The sequence below is a fragment of the Lycorma delicatula genome, chromosome 1, assembly GCF_047948215.1.
Source record: "Lycorma delicatula isolate Av1 chromosome 1, ASM4794821v1, whole genome shotgun sequence".
NCBI lineage: Eukaryota > Metazoa > Arthropoda > Insecta > Hemiptera > Fulgoridae > Lycorma > Lycorma delicatula.
This window is the reverse complement of record NC_134455.1, coordinates 356,738,576-356,757,678: the sequence shown is the minus strand read 5'-3', so window position 1 is coordinate 356,757,678 and position 19,103 is coordinate 356,738,576. Positions and strand designations below refer to the sequence as shown.

Here is a 19,103-nt window from a genome sequence, read left to right as displayed (position 1 = left end):
TATGTATGTGTATTTTTTGTATTATGTGAATAATAAGTAAGTATAGTTCTAATAGAACTATTTCTGTCATTTACTTTTAGTAAAATATTATTAATTGTTTTTCATAAATTATGTTCATTTATTTAAAAATTTTTCATTCAAGATTTACAGATTTACAGTTTTTGTTTTTTGCCAATGTGCAAAGTAAAACTTTTTAACAATATAATTTAAGTATTTATGAAAATATGTACCAAACTGTTTAGAAAACAAAAAAGTATTGACAACAAGGTATGGTAAATATTTTAATTTGAGATTTATAAAGTATTAGAGTTTTTGTTAACCTTATACCTTTGTTATAGATCGCCACATGATAAATTTACAAATAAAGAAGTTAAAAATTCAGAACAGTGATTTAAAAAGACTTCTGCGGAACTATGCCATTCCTGCTGTAAGTATTGTTTACAGGACTTTTTTTGTTGAATTTAGGTGATATGTTTAATTAGTTCTAAAAAAAATTTGATTTCTAGAGTTATTAATATTTTTAAAATCATTACAAATTTATTTTATTGTAATTCAAGAATGAGTCATCTCCTAAGGTAAAGTATCATATACTGAGCAGAAAATACTTGTAGTTCTGTCTGTCTAAATTTGTAGCTTGTTTTTGTTCTGATAAATGAAAAATATATTTTTATAAGTGTGAATTGTGTAATATTAAAAAACTCTTGAGTTGTAACTCTCAGATAAACTGAATGTTGTATGAGGTGATGGAAAAAACATAAAAATCATTATTCAGGATATATTTTTTAACAATTTCATAAGAACTTTGACTGTGGTTTACAAAATAAATGTTGTATTTAATGTTTGCATATTTTTTTTAATCATGGATTCAGATAATTAAAGTAATTCAGTGTAGCAGTAACATGAAAAACCTTACTTCAAAGTGTTATGTCTTATGACCTCTTCATTAGAAAGAATTGTATTTTATGTCATGTTAAACTTTGTTATCCGCTCTATTAATCATGAGACCTTACCATAGTGTGGGGGCTTAAGTGCTCAGTGATACAGAGTACCTAGACCGAAGGTGCAACCATATCAGAGTGTTATCTGTTGAGAGAGCCAGACAAAGGAATGATTTCTGAAAGAGGGGAGCAGCTCTTTCAGTAGCTGTTAAGAGTGTAAGTCACGAAGACCATATCAATATCATTCAATATTCTGAGTACCACGCAGCTGTATTAAAACTACAGCTGTTATTTTTTTCCAAGAAAATGTAGCTCTCTATATTTTCATATAACAAAGATGAAGGCACCTTCCTTGGTAAAATATTCGTTGGTAAAATTTCTAGTCTCTCATTTGGATCTCCGGGTGGAGACTGCTAAGGAAGGGGTCACAGAAAATTAAAAAATAACATTCTACAAGTCAATATGGAATGTTAGAAGTCTAAAAGAGGCTGGTAGGTTACAAAATTCAAAGAGAGAAATGGGTAGGTTAAATGTAGATGTAGTAGAAATTGGCGAGGTTTGGTGGGAAAATGAAAACCACTTTTGGTCAGGTGATTTTAGAACTCAACTTCAAATAAAGGGCAGGTAGGAGTAAGTTTCATAATGAACAAGAAGGTAGGGAAGAGAGTAGAGTATTTCCAAAAGCTTAGCAAAAGAATCATTGTAATCAGGATAAATTCAACACCTAAACTGACAACGATTGTTAACGTCTGTATGCCTACAAGTGCCCATGACAATGATGAGGTAGAGTGTGTATACAAAGAAATTAAACACATAAAAGGGGATGAAAATTTAATAATAGTTGGAGATTGGAATGCAAGCATCGGAAAAGCCAAGGAAGGAAATATTGTGGTTGAATACAGGCTGGACAAAAGAAATGAAAGAGGGGACCGACTTATTGAGTTTTACTCAAAGTATAATTTAGTAATTGCCAACTTGCTCTAAAAACCATAATAGAAGAATATACACATGGAAAAAGCCAGGTGATACTGCAAGGTATCAGATAGATTATATCATGGTTAATCAAAGATTTAGAAATCAACTTGTTGACTACAAAGCATATCCAGGACCAGACATTGATAGCAACTATAATTTAGTGATAATGAAATATAGATTTAAAAACCTGAAGAAAAGGTGTCAGATGAATTGGTGGAATTTAGAGAACCTTGAGAAAGAGGAGATAAAGAAGATTTTTGAGGAAAACATCACAAGAGATCTAAGTAGAAAATATAGAAGAAGAATGGGAGAATGTTAAAAATGAAATTCTTAAGTCAGCATAAACAAACTTAGGTAGAACAAAGAGAACTGGTAGAAAACCTTGGATATCAGAGTTTATATTACAGTTGATGGATGAGCATAGAAAGTATAAGAATGCTGGTGATGAAGAAGGTAAAAGGACCTATTGACAATTAAGAAATACTATAAACAGGAAGTGCAAATTAGCAAAAGAAGAGTGGATTAAAGAAAAGTGTTCAGAATTGGAAAGAGAAATAATCATTGGTACAACAGACATTTAAAGTTAAGAAGAATTTTGTGGTAAATAAGTTAAAATCTATAATGTGTTAAATAAAGATGGTACACCTATTTCTAATACCAAAGAAAAGGTCGATAGGCAGGTGGAATATATTGAATATTTATACAGAGGAAATGAATTAGAAACTGGTGTTTTAGAGGAAGTTGAAGAGGATGAAAAGGGAGATAGAATACTTAAATCTGAATATAATAGAGCATTAAAGGATTTGAATGGGAAAAAGGTTCCTGGGATAGAAGGATACCTGCAGAATAATTGCAGTGTAGGTGAGGAAGCTATAGATAAATTATACAAATTGGTGTGTATTATTTACAAAAAAGGGGAAGTTCCATCAGGCTTCAAAAACAGTTTTATTGTCATGATGCCAAAGGAAGCAGGAGCAGGTAAATGTGAAGAATACAGAGCAATTAGCTTAACTACTCGTGTATCAAAAATTTTAACTGGAATTCTGTACAGAAGAATTGGGAGGAAAATGGAAGAAGTGTTAGAAGACCAGTTTGGTTTCAGGAAAACTATATTGACAAGGGAAGCAATTTTAGTGCTCAGATTAATAGTAGAAGGAAAATTAAAGAAAAACAAACCAATGTACTTGGTATTTAAAGACTTGGAAAAGACATTTCATATCATATAACTGAAATAAAATGTTCAGCCTTTTAAAAAATGTAAGGTTCAAGCATCGAGACACAAGAACAATTGCTAACATTTACAAGAATCAAACTGCAACGGTAATAGTTAATGAGGATAATAAAGAATCAGTAATAAAAAAGGGAGTCAGATAAGGAAGTCCCTGACCCCATTAATTTTTAATGTTTACTTAGAACTAGCAGATTAATGGTGCTACGATTTTCTGATGATGTAGTAATTCTAGCTGAGAGTAAAAAGGATTTAGAAGAAACAATGAACGGCATGGATGAAGTCCTATGCAAGAACTACCGCATGAAAATAAACAAGAACAAAACAAAAGTAATGAAATGTAGTAGAAATAAAGTAGATGGACCACTGAATATAAAAATTGGACGATGAAGGACTATGGAGGTAGAAGAATTTAGTTATTTGGGAAGTAGAATTTCTAAAGATGGACAAAGCAGGAGCGATATAAAATGCCAAATAGCATAGGCAAAACGAGCCTTCAGTAAGAAATACAATTTCCTTACATCAAAAATTAATTTAAACATCAGGAAACATTTTTGAAAGTATATGTTTGGAGCATTGCTTTATATAGAAGTGAAATTTGGACGATCAGAGTACCTGAGAAGAAAAGGTTAGAAGCTTTTGAAATGTGATGTTATAGGGGAGTGTTAAAAATCAGATGGATGGAAAATTGACAAATGAAGAGGTGTTGTGGAAAATTGGTGAAGAAAGGAAGAAGCATTTGGAAACATATAGGTAAAAGAAGAGAGCAGTTATAGGCCACATCTTAATGCATCCTGGTGTAGTCACTTTGAAATTGGAGGGTCAGGTAGATGGGAAAATTGTGCAGGCAGGCAACGTTTGGAATATTTAAAACAAATTGTTGGGGATGTAAGATGTAGGGGGTATACCAAAATGAAATGACTGACACTAGATAGGAAATCTTGGAGAGGTGCAACAAACCAGTCAAATGACTGAAGACAAAAAGAACTTTGTTCTTTTCTGACCTTTGCATTAGAATTCAATTTATTTGAAAAAACTTGTAGGACTTATAACAAATTATACATAAAAATTGTGATAGGAATTTTAAGCTCTATAACTTCTTTAATAAATTATAAAAATTGTTATTATTTTAACACGCTTAGATTATTTTAACTACACTTAAGAGCAGAGTTTTTCTACCATTTTAGTATATTTTACAATTTTTCTAATGGTTGGTCTCAATATAGCTGCTCTTTTTTTATTTGTTATTTTGGATTTAGTTAAAAGGTAGGAAATTTTTTTATACTAAAGTGTGGATTTCAACAATTTTATTACATAACGAATTATATATATTTATATATATATAAGTGAATTATATAATATATAATTGAATTATATAATAGTAGTTAATAGTAGGATGGATGTGAAGGGTAAGAATTTGTTAAAATTGTTGGTAATGGTTTTTATTCTATTAGAGAAGAATATGATCAATTAATTCATAATGTTCCACAGTGAAAGAGCTGACTATAAACGTATAAGATGTCTCTGTATTCCATGCTTCCAAGAGACATCTCTACTCTTTCCTAACAAACAATCAGTTTAAGTTCAAGGGCCTGTCCATATCTTCACTTAGAGCCAAAATTGTGTTTTTCTTTATGGCCACCATATTGAAATTGAATATGGAAAAAATTTTATAAAGTAATTTGACTGTTAAAGCTATTCTTAATTTATATACTTATAATTTATTTAACACTATTTTGGTATACCTGTAATATATTAACTAAATTATTGGTCGCTAAAATTCCAACATCTTGAAAATAAAAAAAAAAAAAACAATTTTAAATTGTTTGTAAATTTGGGGGAAAACATCACACACAACCTCCAAGAAAATCCAAACTGGAATGAAAGAATAAATAAACTCATCAAAGCCACAATAAAAACACAAAACATCTATAACAAAAAATGCATATCCATAAACACAAAAATAAGACATTATAACTCAGTTATCCAACCAGAAATACTTTACGGATGTAAAACCATATTTGGACCTTACCAGACAAGGTTTACCGACAAACTGGAAAAGATTGAAAGACAAATTCTACGACGATGCATCGGGAAAAACATTAAAAAAGACGGGATTTGGAGAATTATTCCAAACGAAGAAATTTACGAAACGATCATCCCGATAACTAATAAATTTAGAAAGAAGAGAATTTCCTTTCTAGGACATATTTTCAGAATGGAAGAGACCAGACTTATCAGATGGTAATCGAACTTTTCTGGAACAAAAAAAGCAGACCGAACTGGTTATACGAAGTACAGAAAGACATGGAGGAATTAGACATAACCCGTGAAAACCTAAAAACGAAAACCGGAAACTATGAGAAATTAAAAAATAAAGAAACAAGATTCCTATCAAAACCCAAGAAAATAATAAGCCGGGTGTACTCTGAACAAGAAAGGGCAAGAAGAACTGAAACCCTTAGAAATTGCTGGCAAAAAAGAAAAGCTGAAAAACAACAAATCAGCAAGAAAAGAAAGAACTTGTCAAAAAAAATGAACCTAAGTGATCCATTATGGTCAAAATAATATATTCATGCATGAAGAGATAAAGAAAATATGTTGGGACCTTTGACAAAAGGGCTATTGCTCCACCACAGAGATCAGCCAGTTGATATAACAATTGAAAATTTTCTTCTCAGAACAAATGGTTGGATATTTGTATGTGTTTGTTGAAATATTCTGAAGCAAAGGTTGTTCTTTAATTGTCAGAGTTTCAAACATGCAGAAGTGAAATATGAAAAGATATTTAAAATGTGATAAGAAAGTCGTACTTGATATTCAAGGAAAGGCCTTGCTCTGTAGCCTTTTACTCTTAAAAATTTTAGGTATGTTTAAGATTCGGATGAGACAACAGTTCTGTCAGACTCTAAAATTTGTATATTTTAGTTCAGCTTGATGTTTTCTTTGTGGGGGCATTCATGAGCTAAACCCTGCACAAGAGACATCCTTTGCAAAGAGTTGAGGAGTGGTGTTTACAAACTAAAGTATTGAACAACAGCATAAAAGAGACCCAATCAAAAAAATTGTGGAGAAAATTATAGCAAAAATCTGACATGGACACCACGTGAGGAAGTCATGTGGTATGCCTATTAAATTACATGTACACATTTTTTTTAAATGAAAAGTACATAATATTTTATTTCATTAATAACATATGATATTTTTTCATATTTTTTTTATTGTTATTATTGAATTATTATTTATTGTAATTTTTTTTACTATCAGAGGTTAATAATATTAACCTCTATATTGTATTAGTATTTAAATTAAAAAAAAAAAAAAAGAAGTCAGATTGGAACCAATGTATCTTCCCCTTGTAAGATCCAAATATTTCATTAATTAAAATTTTATTTGTATATACCTCTGGAATCAATGAAAAATACGAGGGTTATTTTTTTCCAAGGTCCAATAGGTCGCGAAATAAAAAACTGTGCAAAAATCGGATGAACCTTTGCGCATGTGTGTTGCGTGGCATCTCTAGTATGGCCTTCAATCACGCCACGCACTTCGTTTAGTTCTGAACACGCAGCTAGCACGTAAACATGTCTACAACAATGCCAAGTGTGGCATTGAGACAAACATGTCTCCTGCCAAGTGTGAAGTGCGTGCGGTAATTAGATTTCTTCAGACTGAGGGGTGTAATGCAGCTGAAATTCATCGACGAATAAATAATGTGTACAGTGAAACTTCAATGAGTGACAGCAAAGTGCGACAATGTTGCAGGAACTTTAAAGTAGGACGTGCAGATGTTCATGATGCAGGTGGTCAGGGAAGGAAGCGAGTGTCAACCGATGATCTCGTTGAGCGAGTGGATGAGGCGATTCGAGAAAATCGTCGGTTCACAATTTCTGTATTGAGTGATTAGTTTCCTGAAATTTCAAGGTCAGTTCTCTACACCATTGTGAGTGAGAGACTTCAGTACCGCAAACTGTGTACGAGATGGATTCCCAAGATGCTGTCCGACCATCACAAAACAATGAGAATGGACGCCTCCCTAATGGTTCTACAGCGCTACCACAATGAAGGAAAAGATTTTTTGAAAAAATTGTCACATGGGACGAGACATGGGTCCATTTCGAAACTGAAGAAACAAAAGAACAATCCAAACAGTGGATGCATTCTCATTCTCCCAGTAAACCAAAGAAGTTCAAGCGAACCTTCTCCAACAGAAAGTGTATGGCTACTGTGTTCTGGGACCGGAATGGAGTTCTCTTTGTGGAATTCATGGAACGTGGCATGACCATCACTGCAGCCTCATACTGCGTGACTCTTCAACGTCTACAAAGGGCAATTCAGAATAAGCGGAGAGGAATGTTGTCATCAGGCATTGTTTTCTCCATGACAATGCTCGGCCGCACACTGCAGCTATAACAAAGAAGCTCCTGCAGCGTTTTCTTTGGGAAGTGTTTGATCACCCACCATACAGCCTGGACTTCGCTCCATCCGATTTTCACCTCTTAGCTCACATGAAACACTGGCTAGGAGGACAACATTTTGGCACAGACATCAAACTGCAGGCCAGCATAGAAACATGGCTGAAAACACAGGCGGCTCCGTTCTATGACAAGGTTATTGGGAAGTTGGTACCACGCTACGATAAATGTCTAAATCGGAGTGGCGACTATGTAGAGAAATAGCGTAACTATGTAAGTACTTGTTACAAATAAAAAATTTTTTATTTTCACTGTGGTTGTAATTTCATGACCGATTGGACCTTGAAAAAAAAATAACCCTCGTAAGTACCACTTATGGTATATCATAAGTGGTACAGGTTTTTTGTTTGGCAGTTTTTTATGTGATTTTTCTTAGTCGAGTTTAAAGGTATAGAGTATGTCTGTTAAGTGTAAAATGTTATGAATTACTGTTTTTAAAATAACTTATGATATATCCTTGAAAAACTCTCAATGAGGTTTTATAACTGCAGTTAAGAAAAAGTCCAAAATCCAAATTTTTAGGATTTTGGGCTTTTTGGACACTTTTGGTCCAGTTGATTATAATCAAAAGGGGAGGTGCACAACTAGATCAACTAGATGTTACAACAGACCCAAATCCAAAATTTCAACAACCTATGACTAATCGTTTTTGAGTTATGCAAGATAAATATGTATATACGTACATACAAATGTTACACTGAAACTAATCAAAATGGATACTTCCATTTCCATTGAAATCTGAAAACCAGGGTTTTTCGCAGGGTTTTCCTTTACTTTGTACAAGGAAGTAAAAATCTGTGATCCCAACTGTGGATAAGTAAGTATGACCTACTTAAAATATTCTTTCAAAAAAACATTAACAGTTTTGAAGTCTAAGGTGAGTTACATACAGGCCATGCAATTAAGATTTTTTCCTCCAGTCTTTGAGGTTGGATCTTTAGTCTTCATTTAGTTTTAATGGTATGCTTTTGAAATGTTATTCTGGGACAAAATATTTTTTGTTCAGTTATCCAGAATTCTTATTTATTTTTTAAATTTATAATTCTTCCAGGGGAAGAAAGAAGACGAATTAATTCCTCTTGTTGATGAAGATGAAGATGTAGATTATTTATCAATATCAAATATTCCTCATCCTGACGATAATATATCTCATCCTGACGATGATGTGCCTCATGCTGACGATTCTATATTGAGTTATCTATCTGATATATTTTCAATCAATTAATTAATAGATCATTACAAATAACTTAAAATTTTACTTTTATGTTGGCAGCAGTTTTTTTTGTGTGATTTTTCTTTTAACTGAATTTAAAGGTTTAGAGTATATATGTTAAGTGTAAAATGTAATAAATTGCTGCTTTTAAGTTTTACTTAGTCAAGTGTATTTTACATTTGCTTTAAGTATAAGTAGCATTCATCTTTTGATCTATTAAATTTTATTATGATTGGATATGTTTTTTATTTGATAAACTAACTTGTCTGCTTGATCCAAAAGTTGGATGCATGTTACCCTACATTTCTTTCTTGTAGTTGTGAATTATCTTTTGTCAGCTAAAAGTAGAGAAAGCTATGCATTTGAAGAAATTTGTGCAAAATTTTACTGACAGAAAAATGTCAAAAACTTTCCCTTGCATTGTACATTTTTGCGTTGACAATATTTGTTTACAAAGATTGCAAAATGTTTGATGAATCAGAAAGTTTTACATCATTATAATACTGTAATATTTATAATATCTGAGAATACATAGATATATTGGATGAGTTTGATTGTCCCAAGGTCATCATGTATTGTGTGAGAACAGTGGTACAAAAAAATGAGTTCTAGTGGTAGGAAATCAAATAAATTGCAACATATAACAATTTAAATAACATTTACTTAAATTGAGATAAGGAAAAAGTTACACAGAAAGCAAAACAACTATTTTGGCATTTGCCTTCTTGGACCAAAGGCAAACATGATAAAACCTTGATCAGAACTGTTTACAATGTTTTATGCCTATAATACATAGAAATTGGAAGACATATATCAATTTAAAAGAAATGTATTGGTAATTAATTTTCTATTTATTGAACTACATATTGGTTAGCTTTTGACAAAGACAATTCATTTTGATTAATACGAGGTCTGTTCAGAAAATAACTGAACATTTTTAATTACATGTCAACGAAGATATTTAATGATGTGCGGTTGGCAGCATTGTGTTTCCCATAACCTCTTCTGTAACCACATGTTGGATTGTTGATATCTCATTTAGGTTTCGTGTTATTGTTATTTGAAAGCAATGTGTTTAAGTGTTAGTAGTGATTTTTTGTATTGTGCGATTTTTGGAAGCAACAATACTACCTAAAATTTTCCATGAAATGGGGAAATTTTCACAGAAATGTTTCAACTTTTCAAAAGATCTTATGAAGTTGATTCTCTGGATCGTACACAATTTTACAAAAGGTTTTCACAATTTAAAAGTGGTCATCAGTCAAATGAAGATGACTTTCGACCAGGAGGGCATTTGACTTCAACTTGACATCCACGTTCAGAAAATCAATGATCTAGTGCATGCAAATTGCCGATTGACTGTCAGAGAACTTGCAACTTGAAGAACTTGTATCCATTGGATCATGCCGTGACATTTTGACTGAAAAATTGAACATGTATCAGGTTGTAGTAAAGTTTGTTCCTTGTTTGATGTCCAAACAGGAAAAAGAACATTAACTGGATGTTTGTCTGTAACTACTTAAACAAACCGAAACCGATGCTGATGAAATATTCATGCAAAAAATCATAACAGGAGACAAAAGCTCAGTTTATGGCTACAAAATTGAGACAAAAGTTCAATCAATAGATCGGCAAAGGATCTCCAAGAAAGCACATCAAAATGTCAAAGTGATGCTCTCTGTTTTTTTTTTATTTTAATGAAATTATGCATTTTGAATTCTTGGTGAAATAGTAAACTGTCTGTACTATCAAGGCGTTTTACAACAGTTACATGAAAAAATCTGCATAAAAAGACTGAAGTTGCAAAAAAGCAAAAGCAATATAACCCATGGTTCCTTCACCACGACAATGCACCTGCACATTCGGCTTTGTCAATTAATCAGTTTTGTGCCAAAAATCAGACAACTGTCCTTCCTAAGCCTCCGTACTCACCAAACCTGCCTCCATGCAATATTTTCTTATTACTGAAACTAAAATCAGTGATGAAAGGATGCTGTGATGCTGTTTTGAGACTATTGATGACATTAAAGCAAATTCATCACAATCATTAAAGGCCATTTAAAATGGAGCTATCCAGGACTGCTTTGCAAAGTGCAAACACTCCTGGGAAAATTGTGTGAATAGGAGGGAAGTACTTTGAAGAGGACAAGGACCAACAATCTGTAAAATTAATAATGAAGATTAAAAAAATAAAGTTCGGTTTTTTCTGAATAAGCCTTGTATTTAAGTATTTAGAACTATTATTGTCATCATATCAGATATCCATTGCTACCTGTAAAAACAAACAAAAAATATTATTTTATTATCTTTTATGACCGCGTAGGATCACTTAGTCTATTATGCAAGTCTCTTCGATGGACTGTTTGGACCTTGTAGAACTCCCAGTACATTTTCATGCATTCCAATCTTTGTGCCCTTTCTAGTGTTTAAAATGTTCATGTTGTGAGTTTTTTCTTGTGAATGTGAAGCGATTATTTTTGTTCTTGATTTTCTTGTTTAATTTTATCTTATCTGTGGTGTCTTCTGGTATAAGGCCAATTTCCTTCAGATCCTCTCTTATTTCTCTGATCTATCTGCATCTGGTCTTGGTGTTTTTCAAGTTGAGATTGTACTCACTAGTTGTTTCAGAATTCTTGAATCTTGCATCCTCATGATATGACCAAAGAATCCTAGTCTCTTCTTACGCATGTTATCAGTGATGAGTTCTCACTCTTTGTACATGACTCTGTCGAGTACAATCCACCACTGCTCGTCTTTTTCGTACTTTTTATTGATGTAGGTTCTTCCAACTCTTCTTTCGATTTTCTGGAGTCTGTCTGTGATTGTTCATTCAGGTGGAAGAGAGTTTCTGCTGCATAAATGGCATCTGGTTTTATAACTGCGTTGTAGTGTGTTTTATAAGATATTGTTATTATATTGTATTGTTATTTTATAAGATTAAAATTATCTTAATGAAGCATGTAATTAAATAATTGAATTCAAAAATGTTTTCACCAAAAAAAAATTACAAAAAGTATGAGGGTAAGTCAATTATTATCCGCAATGTATTTTACTGCAATACAAATAGGAAACTTGCATGTACATCATTTTTCAACATAGTTCCCTTGCATTTCAATGCACTTGGTCCATCGTTGTACAAGCTTCCTGATGTTCTTATAAAAGAAGGTTTTCGGTTGAGCTGCAAGCCAGGAATGCACCGCTTTTTTCACTGTTTCATCCGAGGTAAATCAACGGCCCTTTAATGCCTCTTTGAGTGGACCAAACAAGTGGTAGTCAGAAGGAGCAAGATCAGGACTGTACGGAGGATGAGCCAGTACTTCAAAGTTGAGTTTCTGGAGTGTTTCAGCAGTGCGGGCATTGTCGTGCAACAACACTACACCTTTCAACAGCAGTCCTTGGCGTTATAGTCATATCAAGTAGTCATATTTTTAATTCAACTTAAACAACATATCTTATCTTAATTTATAAAAAGGTTTTATCTATAAAAAATAAATCTAAACAATAAATTGCACTAAAAAGAGAAAAGTAATTTTTTTCTATTATAAAAATTATTTATTTTTTGTTATAAAAACGTTTTACATACAAAAATACAAATTTAAAAAATAAATTGCTCTAAAAGAAAAAATAATTTTTCTACTATTCCCTTAGCACACTCTTTGAAACTAATTCTTTGAATTTGGCACCAAATTCAAACAAATTTTGTAAAATATACCTCTCGCACTTTTAATTTTGTAATCCATATCTAATGTACTCATAATCCATTTAAAATTTGGTGCATATTTCAAACTTACAGAAATTTTTTTGCTTTTCAATGCAGTTTGCTTTTAAAATTGATTTTATTTTCATTTTGGTTTGTCACTTAAGTTTTTTTTTTAGTTTTTATTTTACTCTTTTTAGTTTTGTAACTTTGATGAAACTGAAGTATGAGCAGGCTTACCAAACATACTATTTGTAAGAAAAAAATATATTCTCTTGAAACAAAAAAAGACTGTTTTTACCCATGACTTTTTTTCCATTGGTCTAATACAATTTAGCAATGGAATAGGACCACCACTAGCAACTGTATTGTTTAAAAAAAAATCATCAAAATCAGAACTTTTGATCAAAAGTTGAAAACTCTCTCTTTCAGGAGAGACAGTTAGAAGATGGACAGCAGTTAGATACTGTTTTAATTCAGTTTCCATTGGTAATTATATGGTGTGAAAATGTATAAGGCTATAATTACACCTGTCAGTGCAACTCTTCAAGTCACTAAAGGATATGAGGTTCCAATAATCTAAAAGGATAAATAAACCATTAATCCCTTTAAGAAATAATTTCGCTTAATTAGATCAAGCAGGTATACAAATTACAAAGCACTATACTTAACAAAGGCTTGTGTTTTTTGGAAATAAACCACTTTGACAAATCGCTGACAGAGATATGGAGATTATGAGCTTGGCTGTTTGTGAATTTCTAAAAAAAACTGATTTCAATTAAATATATACATGGGACTAGCAGGGAAAGTTCCCTTACAAACAGAAAAAATAAAAAATAACAGTTCAAATATGTTTAGCCAATACAAAACTATACATGAACATCACTAAAAAATGTAAACATAGATGTGGGTTGAGTTGAGAACCCTCTCCTTTTTTGATATCTGTAAAAAAAATTGTTGCCCTACTGAATAAAGATACTGGTGTAATAATGATTTTTTTTTCACAAAATGCAAGTATATTACTTTATTGAATTATGCTATTCATCTTAGGTTTTTCTTATTGTTTCTGAAGATGATGCACACCAATAGTGGTAGTCAAACTTGTTTTCTCTTAGATTAGTGGTTCTTAAATCTTTTTCTACATATCACTGAAGTGAATCACAGATGAGTAGCATACCAATGAACTATTAAATATATAATATGCCATTAGGATAGTGATAGAATTATGTATTATTTACATTGAAAAAGTTTCAAGTGTAATAAAATTTAGATCCTAGAAAAGAAACTAAAGAAATGTTTTTTGGGGTAAGGTCAAGGAGAAACAAAGAAAATGTAAGTTAAGAGAATTTTTCTGAAGAACCAAACATCTGATAGAAATACAGTATAAAAGAGTTGTCTATAAATTAAACAAAAAGTAACCTAATTTAAATAAAGAAAAGACAGAAAAACAAATGGTAGAATAGTAACATTTTCTACTGGAAATTAAATTTTTAAGTGCTCATATTACAAAGAAATAAATTTTCAAAATGAATCATTTTTTCCAATTCATATTTTTTATAATTACTGGGTAGAAGTAAAATATCTTGCAGTTGAAGTTGTTGATTACATTTTAATAGAAAAGTTAAATAAAACTTTACACATTTTTTAAATTAAAAAGGAACTAAATTTAATTAAGAAGAAATTATGTTTATAAGTTAACATAATATTGAAAATTATTGCATACCTGTTAATTTAAAGTTTTATACCATAACCTATTTTCCCATTTATTTTATGATAAAAACAGATAAGTATGGATAATTAGCAATATATTTACATCCTTGTGTCACTGTATTTATTTATTTACGTTTATTGTAGAAAATTGCTATTCTCTCTCCACAGATAGGCCTTCAAAGACCACGTAAATATTATTTCATAGAGTTCCTTTATTTTTCTAGCAGAAGTTCCTCATTCATTCAGACAGTTTAGCTCTCATCTACAGGAAAATTTAATTCAAAAATTTTCTTTTTAATCTTTGGTATACCTAGCCATCTCTTATATAATTGGCTATTCATTTATATAATAAATCCTTTTCATTAAGTAACTTAACTATCATAAGTTACATTTATTAGGAAACTGTATATCAAAAATATTAAATATTAATCCTTATTACATAATTTTTCAGTTCTCTTTTAATTTATTAATATTTTTTAATAATATGGAACTTGCATAAATTTATTCAATTATGAAATAGTGATCTCCACCTGCAGATATAAAATGTTCTAATGTGGCAATGAAACCTGGAGTTAAATTGGATACTAATTCCAAATGTATAGCTTTACATATGAATAAACATATGTAATAAATACGGCCTTTGATCTCTGCCCACCTAGCTGAATCATTAGAGGACTATAACATAATCAACAGTGCAGCAAGAGAAGAGCTTAGTTGGAGTAACTGACCAAGTTGTTGAATTAGCCTTTTGGCATTGAAAAAACCATTTGATATATTTCTGAATGATGGATCATTACCTTACCTACCATTGATAATCCAAAATCTTTTATGAAGAGAATTGTGAATTAACTGAATGCCATTATGCATTAGATGTAAATGTTCACTTTGAATTATTAACCTCATTATGTGTGCATTAGGATGTAAAATAAATTGAAGTTTGTTATATAATAACTTTGAATTCTGAAGGCAATCGCCTACAAGAAGCATGCCTTTAATGTCTAAAAATGGACTAAGAGAAAATAGTTTACTGTTTTAAAATCTGGAGAGTATCATTTAATTCTCTAATGGATAAATGTATCATTGCTTCTTTCAGAAGATTTTGATTTAACATTAATGAAATGAATATGAAGCAATAGCTAAAAGTACAAATTAGTCTAGACAAAGAAGAAAAATCTTCAGTAATATCTGATTGGTGAATGGTGTAGCAACAAACAAGAATTGGATCTTTTACATTAATGAAACACTCAAGTGAAGGAATGAATTCATTCGAGATAAAATTCTTATTTGATAAAATTGATGAATCTTGTAAGAATCAAAAAGTACTGTGCAACCGCAAGTCAAAATCTCAAAGTCGCTTAGGACAACAGCCACAAGAATATGATATGTAGCAGGAGAAGAAGGATATCTAGCAGGAATGTAGAATATCTGCAGGATTGTCAGATGAATGGATGCGATGCCATTTGGCATTAGGCAGACTGTTAAATCTTTGATACTCAATTAGCAACAAATACTTTCCACGAAGACAATTTTCTGTGAATGCAACATAATGCAATCATGGAGGCAGAGTATAAATGAATTTTATTAATTGTAATATTTAAAAATACAATTACTTGGTGAGTCAAATAAGCTAAAAGTAAACAAGTACATAATTTAAGCCTTTCTAGAGAAATCTGTTTTAGTTGTGCAACCGTAGACTTTGAATAGAGTAGATTGAATGAAATTTTTCCATTAGAATAAATGATTCTATGAGTGATGCATCGGCAAATCCATGAATTTGAAAAAAATTTACATTACTGTTTTATTTTAACTGATGTATCAACAATAATGTTACTATCTAAGCTGAAACTACTGTATAGATATTGCTACTTGAAGATTAATTATCAGTTAAAATGTCAGAAAATGTTTACATAAAAATAATTCTGGCCCAATTAAGACTAGGGGGTCATAAATTCCAGCAATAATAGAATACTTCTTTTAGTAAATGAGCTAATTTACTTTTTATTAAATTTGATTATTAATTTATTTTAATGATTGTTCCGTTGAATTCTTAATGTGCATACATTTTCCCCCTTTTGTTTAGCGAGACATTGACATTATACTTGGATCATTAGTAAAACCATTTATGTAGTGGAAAACCATATTACTTCAATAAAAGTTAAATCAAATTTTAACTTTTTTATTACATTTAAATCGTAACATCCTGAGATGAAATCATCTACACAAAAATCATTTAATATAGCTTGGCAAACAGCAGGAAAATTGATCCTTTTTTTCCATTTGTTTAAGACACCTGGCTGGCCAAAAAGGATTCGTATTTTATACGAATCCTGTTATACGTTATCCTAGTATGTTATATTATGTGATTCGTAAAACGATTCCATATGTTATAATTCTTAGTGCGTAATGTTTTAGTTGTTGGTCAGGGGAGTTCCAACATAAAACGTTTTATAGACTGCTACCATTAGGTGTGACTAGAATTTTCCTGTACATTTTTGTGATGTTAGTATAATAAAGTAATTATATGTCCTAAACATAAGGATTATTGAAAAAAGATCTTCCTGGTCAGTAGGACCAACTGTGTATCATTGAGTTTTAGACCATTTGTTGATTTGGCTGAACCATCAAATACAATTTGTAGTTTAGTTGTTAGGCTTGATTCCTTAAACACAGCATGATGTAAATAAAACATTTTGAATCCAAAGTTGACAAATTACCTGATTTGCATGGGAGTAGCTTCCATGTTTATTTCTATAGGTATTTTTTGAGGAATAAGTTTAACAAATGAAATTTTTCTTTGTCATCTGTATGAGTTAACTTCTTCAATTTCTCAAATTTTTTCTATGAGAGATTAAGATTGTGATTTTGAATAAGGAATAAGGAAATTGGGTTATTAAGTTGATTGTTAATGGGCAGATTTCCAGCAAGAATGTAGCCTAGTCTGGTTTCCTGAATGACCGGATATTAAACACTTTAGTGAATTTATTTGGTTTGATAAAACTAAGATTAAATTAAGCTCCAAGAAGAATATCAATTTTTAAATGAAATGTTGGAATACAAAATAAATCTTAGGCAAATTAAAATGAGGTGTCAAAAGACTATAACGGCAGATCATCAGTTAAAGTTGGCAATACAGCACATTGAACACTGAAACTTCATAATATCAATGTATTCATTTTCAGCCTTCATAGTAGGAGTTCAGTTTGAGTGTAACACTAACAATATATTTGGATTGACAAGAATTATTAATACCTACAATCGGAAGATTATTTTTTATAAGGTAAAGTCCTAATTTGCATTCAAATTTAGCTGCACAAAAATTTGCTTTACTACAGGAATCTAGGAGTCGGTGGTGGCTCATGTATAGGTACTGCGGAACTGCAGCACCCCCTATTTCTATTTGATATTATCAATAACATTTAATATAATGAGTCCTTTTTTCTTTAATTATTTCTTTATACTTGTACAATATATAATCCTTAAGCTTAATGTCAGTAGCCATCCCCCAGTTTATGAAAAAGATACAAAAATCTTTGTATGGAACTGTGCGCTTCACAGTTCTAGCGGCGTGGTGTTCGGCTATTGTGCACATAGGAAGCTGCATGCAAGGGAGAGAGACCACTGTCAAACCCCCAGTGCTGACCGGTGTGCTGGTGGAAGTTAGTTTTTTTTTTTACTCTGCGTGTGTATGGAACACTCCTTGTTCGTTACCTTTTCTAGTTTAGTCGGTGGAAGGAATATGAAGGCAGTATAGTTGTTTTTTCAGTTGTGATCAGAAGATAGCAGAAAGCAAGGGCTCGTTGATTGCTAAATTTGTTCAGAAACACACTGGAAGAGCAAAAGAGAAGGTAATTAGTAAAAACTAATTATGTATTTGTTTCTGTGTGCATAGAAATTTAAATTATGCACCGTTGGACTATAGTGTTTTTAAGTGAACATTTTATTAAGTTATCATCTAATAACACTAAAAAATATTATCTGTAGTGACATTTTATTATTTATTCAGTTAAACTGAAAACAGTTTTTAAGCACAATGTGCATAAAAACTATGTTCCACATTCTTGAATGTGATAAAGTATAGAATTAGATTATTTTCCTGGTTTCCAGCTATTCTATTTGATTCATTTTTTCAGTTCTTTTACATTACAGAAAACTTTACATGGTCTTGAAAAGGCCCAGAAAAAAATTTTCTGGAGCAGCACCTCCACAAATTTTAGGTTTGAGCCGCCACTGCTAGAAGTATTCTGCAATTAATATTACCATATTTGTCAGTAGTTCTGTATAAAGTAGTAAATAAGAGGATATTCAGTTTAAAGGCACATTGTATGATAGAACCATTCTTTGGATTAAATGGTTCATGAATTAATAACTGATGTTTTTTCGAACATATTTTACATGCATGTTTATTGCAGTAATCCTTAACAAAATGTACAGGACAGTAAACAGTTAGGCAACATTTCTTTTTGCAAAAATACTTTTCATTTATTAATATTTACTTCTAAAAATTTCTTTTATGTGTATAAATAATGATTTGATTTACACATACGAGGTCTGTTCAAAAAATATATAGACTAACGTCATAAAACAAAATGTACTTTATTTAGAAGTTACTTGTCTGGGTCCCCTTCAAAGTATTCTCCTCCCTGACGCACACACTTATCCCAACGGTGTTTCCACTTTTGGAAACAGTCCTGGAACGCTTCTTTTGTGATGTTCTTCAGTTCCTTCATCTCATTTGCCTCAGTCTCGGGAATTGTTTCAAATCTTCTTCCTTTCAAAGGTCTTTTGAGTTTGGGGAACAAGAAGAAGTCACAAGGAGCGAGGTCAGGTGAGTAGGGTGGTTGGGGAACAGTGATAGAGTGTTTGGCCA

At 31.5% G+C, this 19,103-nt stretch overlaps 1 protein-coding gene across 1 annotated transcript in view; it reads left to right on the top strand.

The window, feature by feature from the left end:
- The window catches only part of LOC142318421 (dynein regulatory complex protein 1), a 112,848-nt gene extending 103,830 nt beyond the window's left edge, over nt 1–9,018 (top strand). The window contains exons 16-17 of the mRNA XM_075355006.1: nt 339–427; nt 8,668–9,018. Of these exons, the coding sequence (XP_075211121.1) occupies nt 339–427; nt 8,668–8,841 (263 nt within the window). The 3' untranslated portion in view covers nt 8,842–9,018. The remainder of the gene's footprint in view (nt 1–338; nt 428–8,667) is intronic.
- Nucleotides 9,019–19,103: the final 10,085 nt, after the last annotated feature.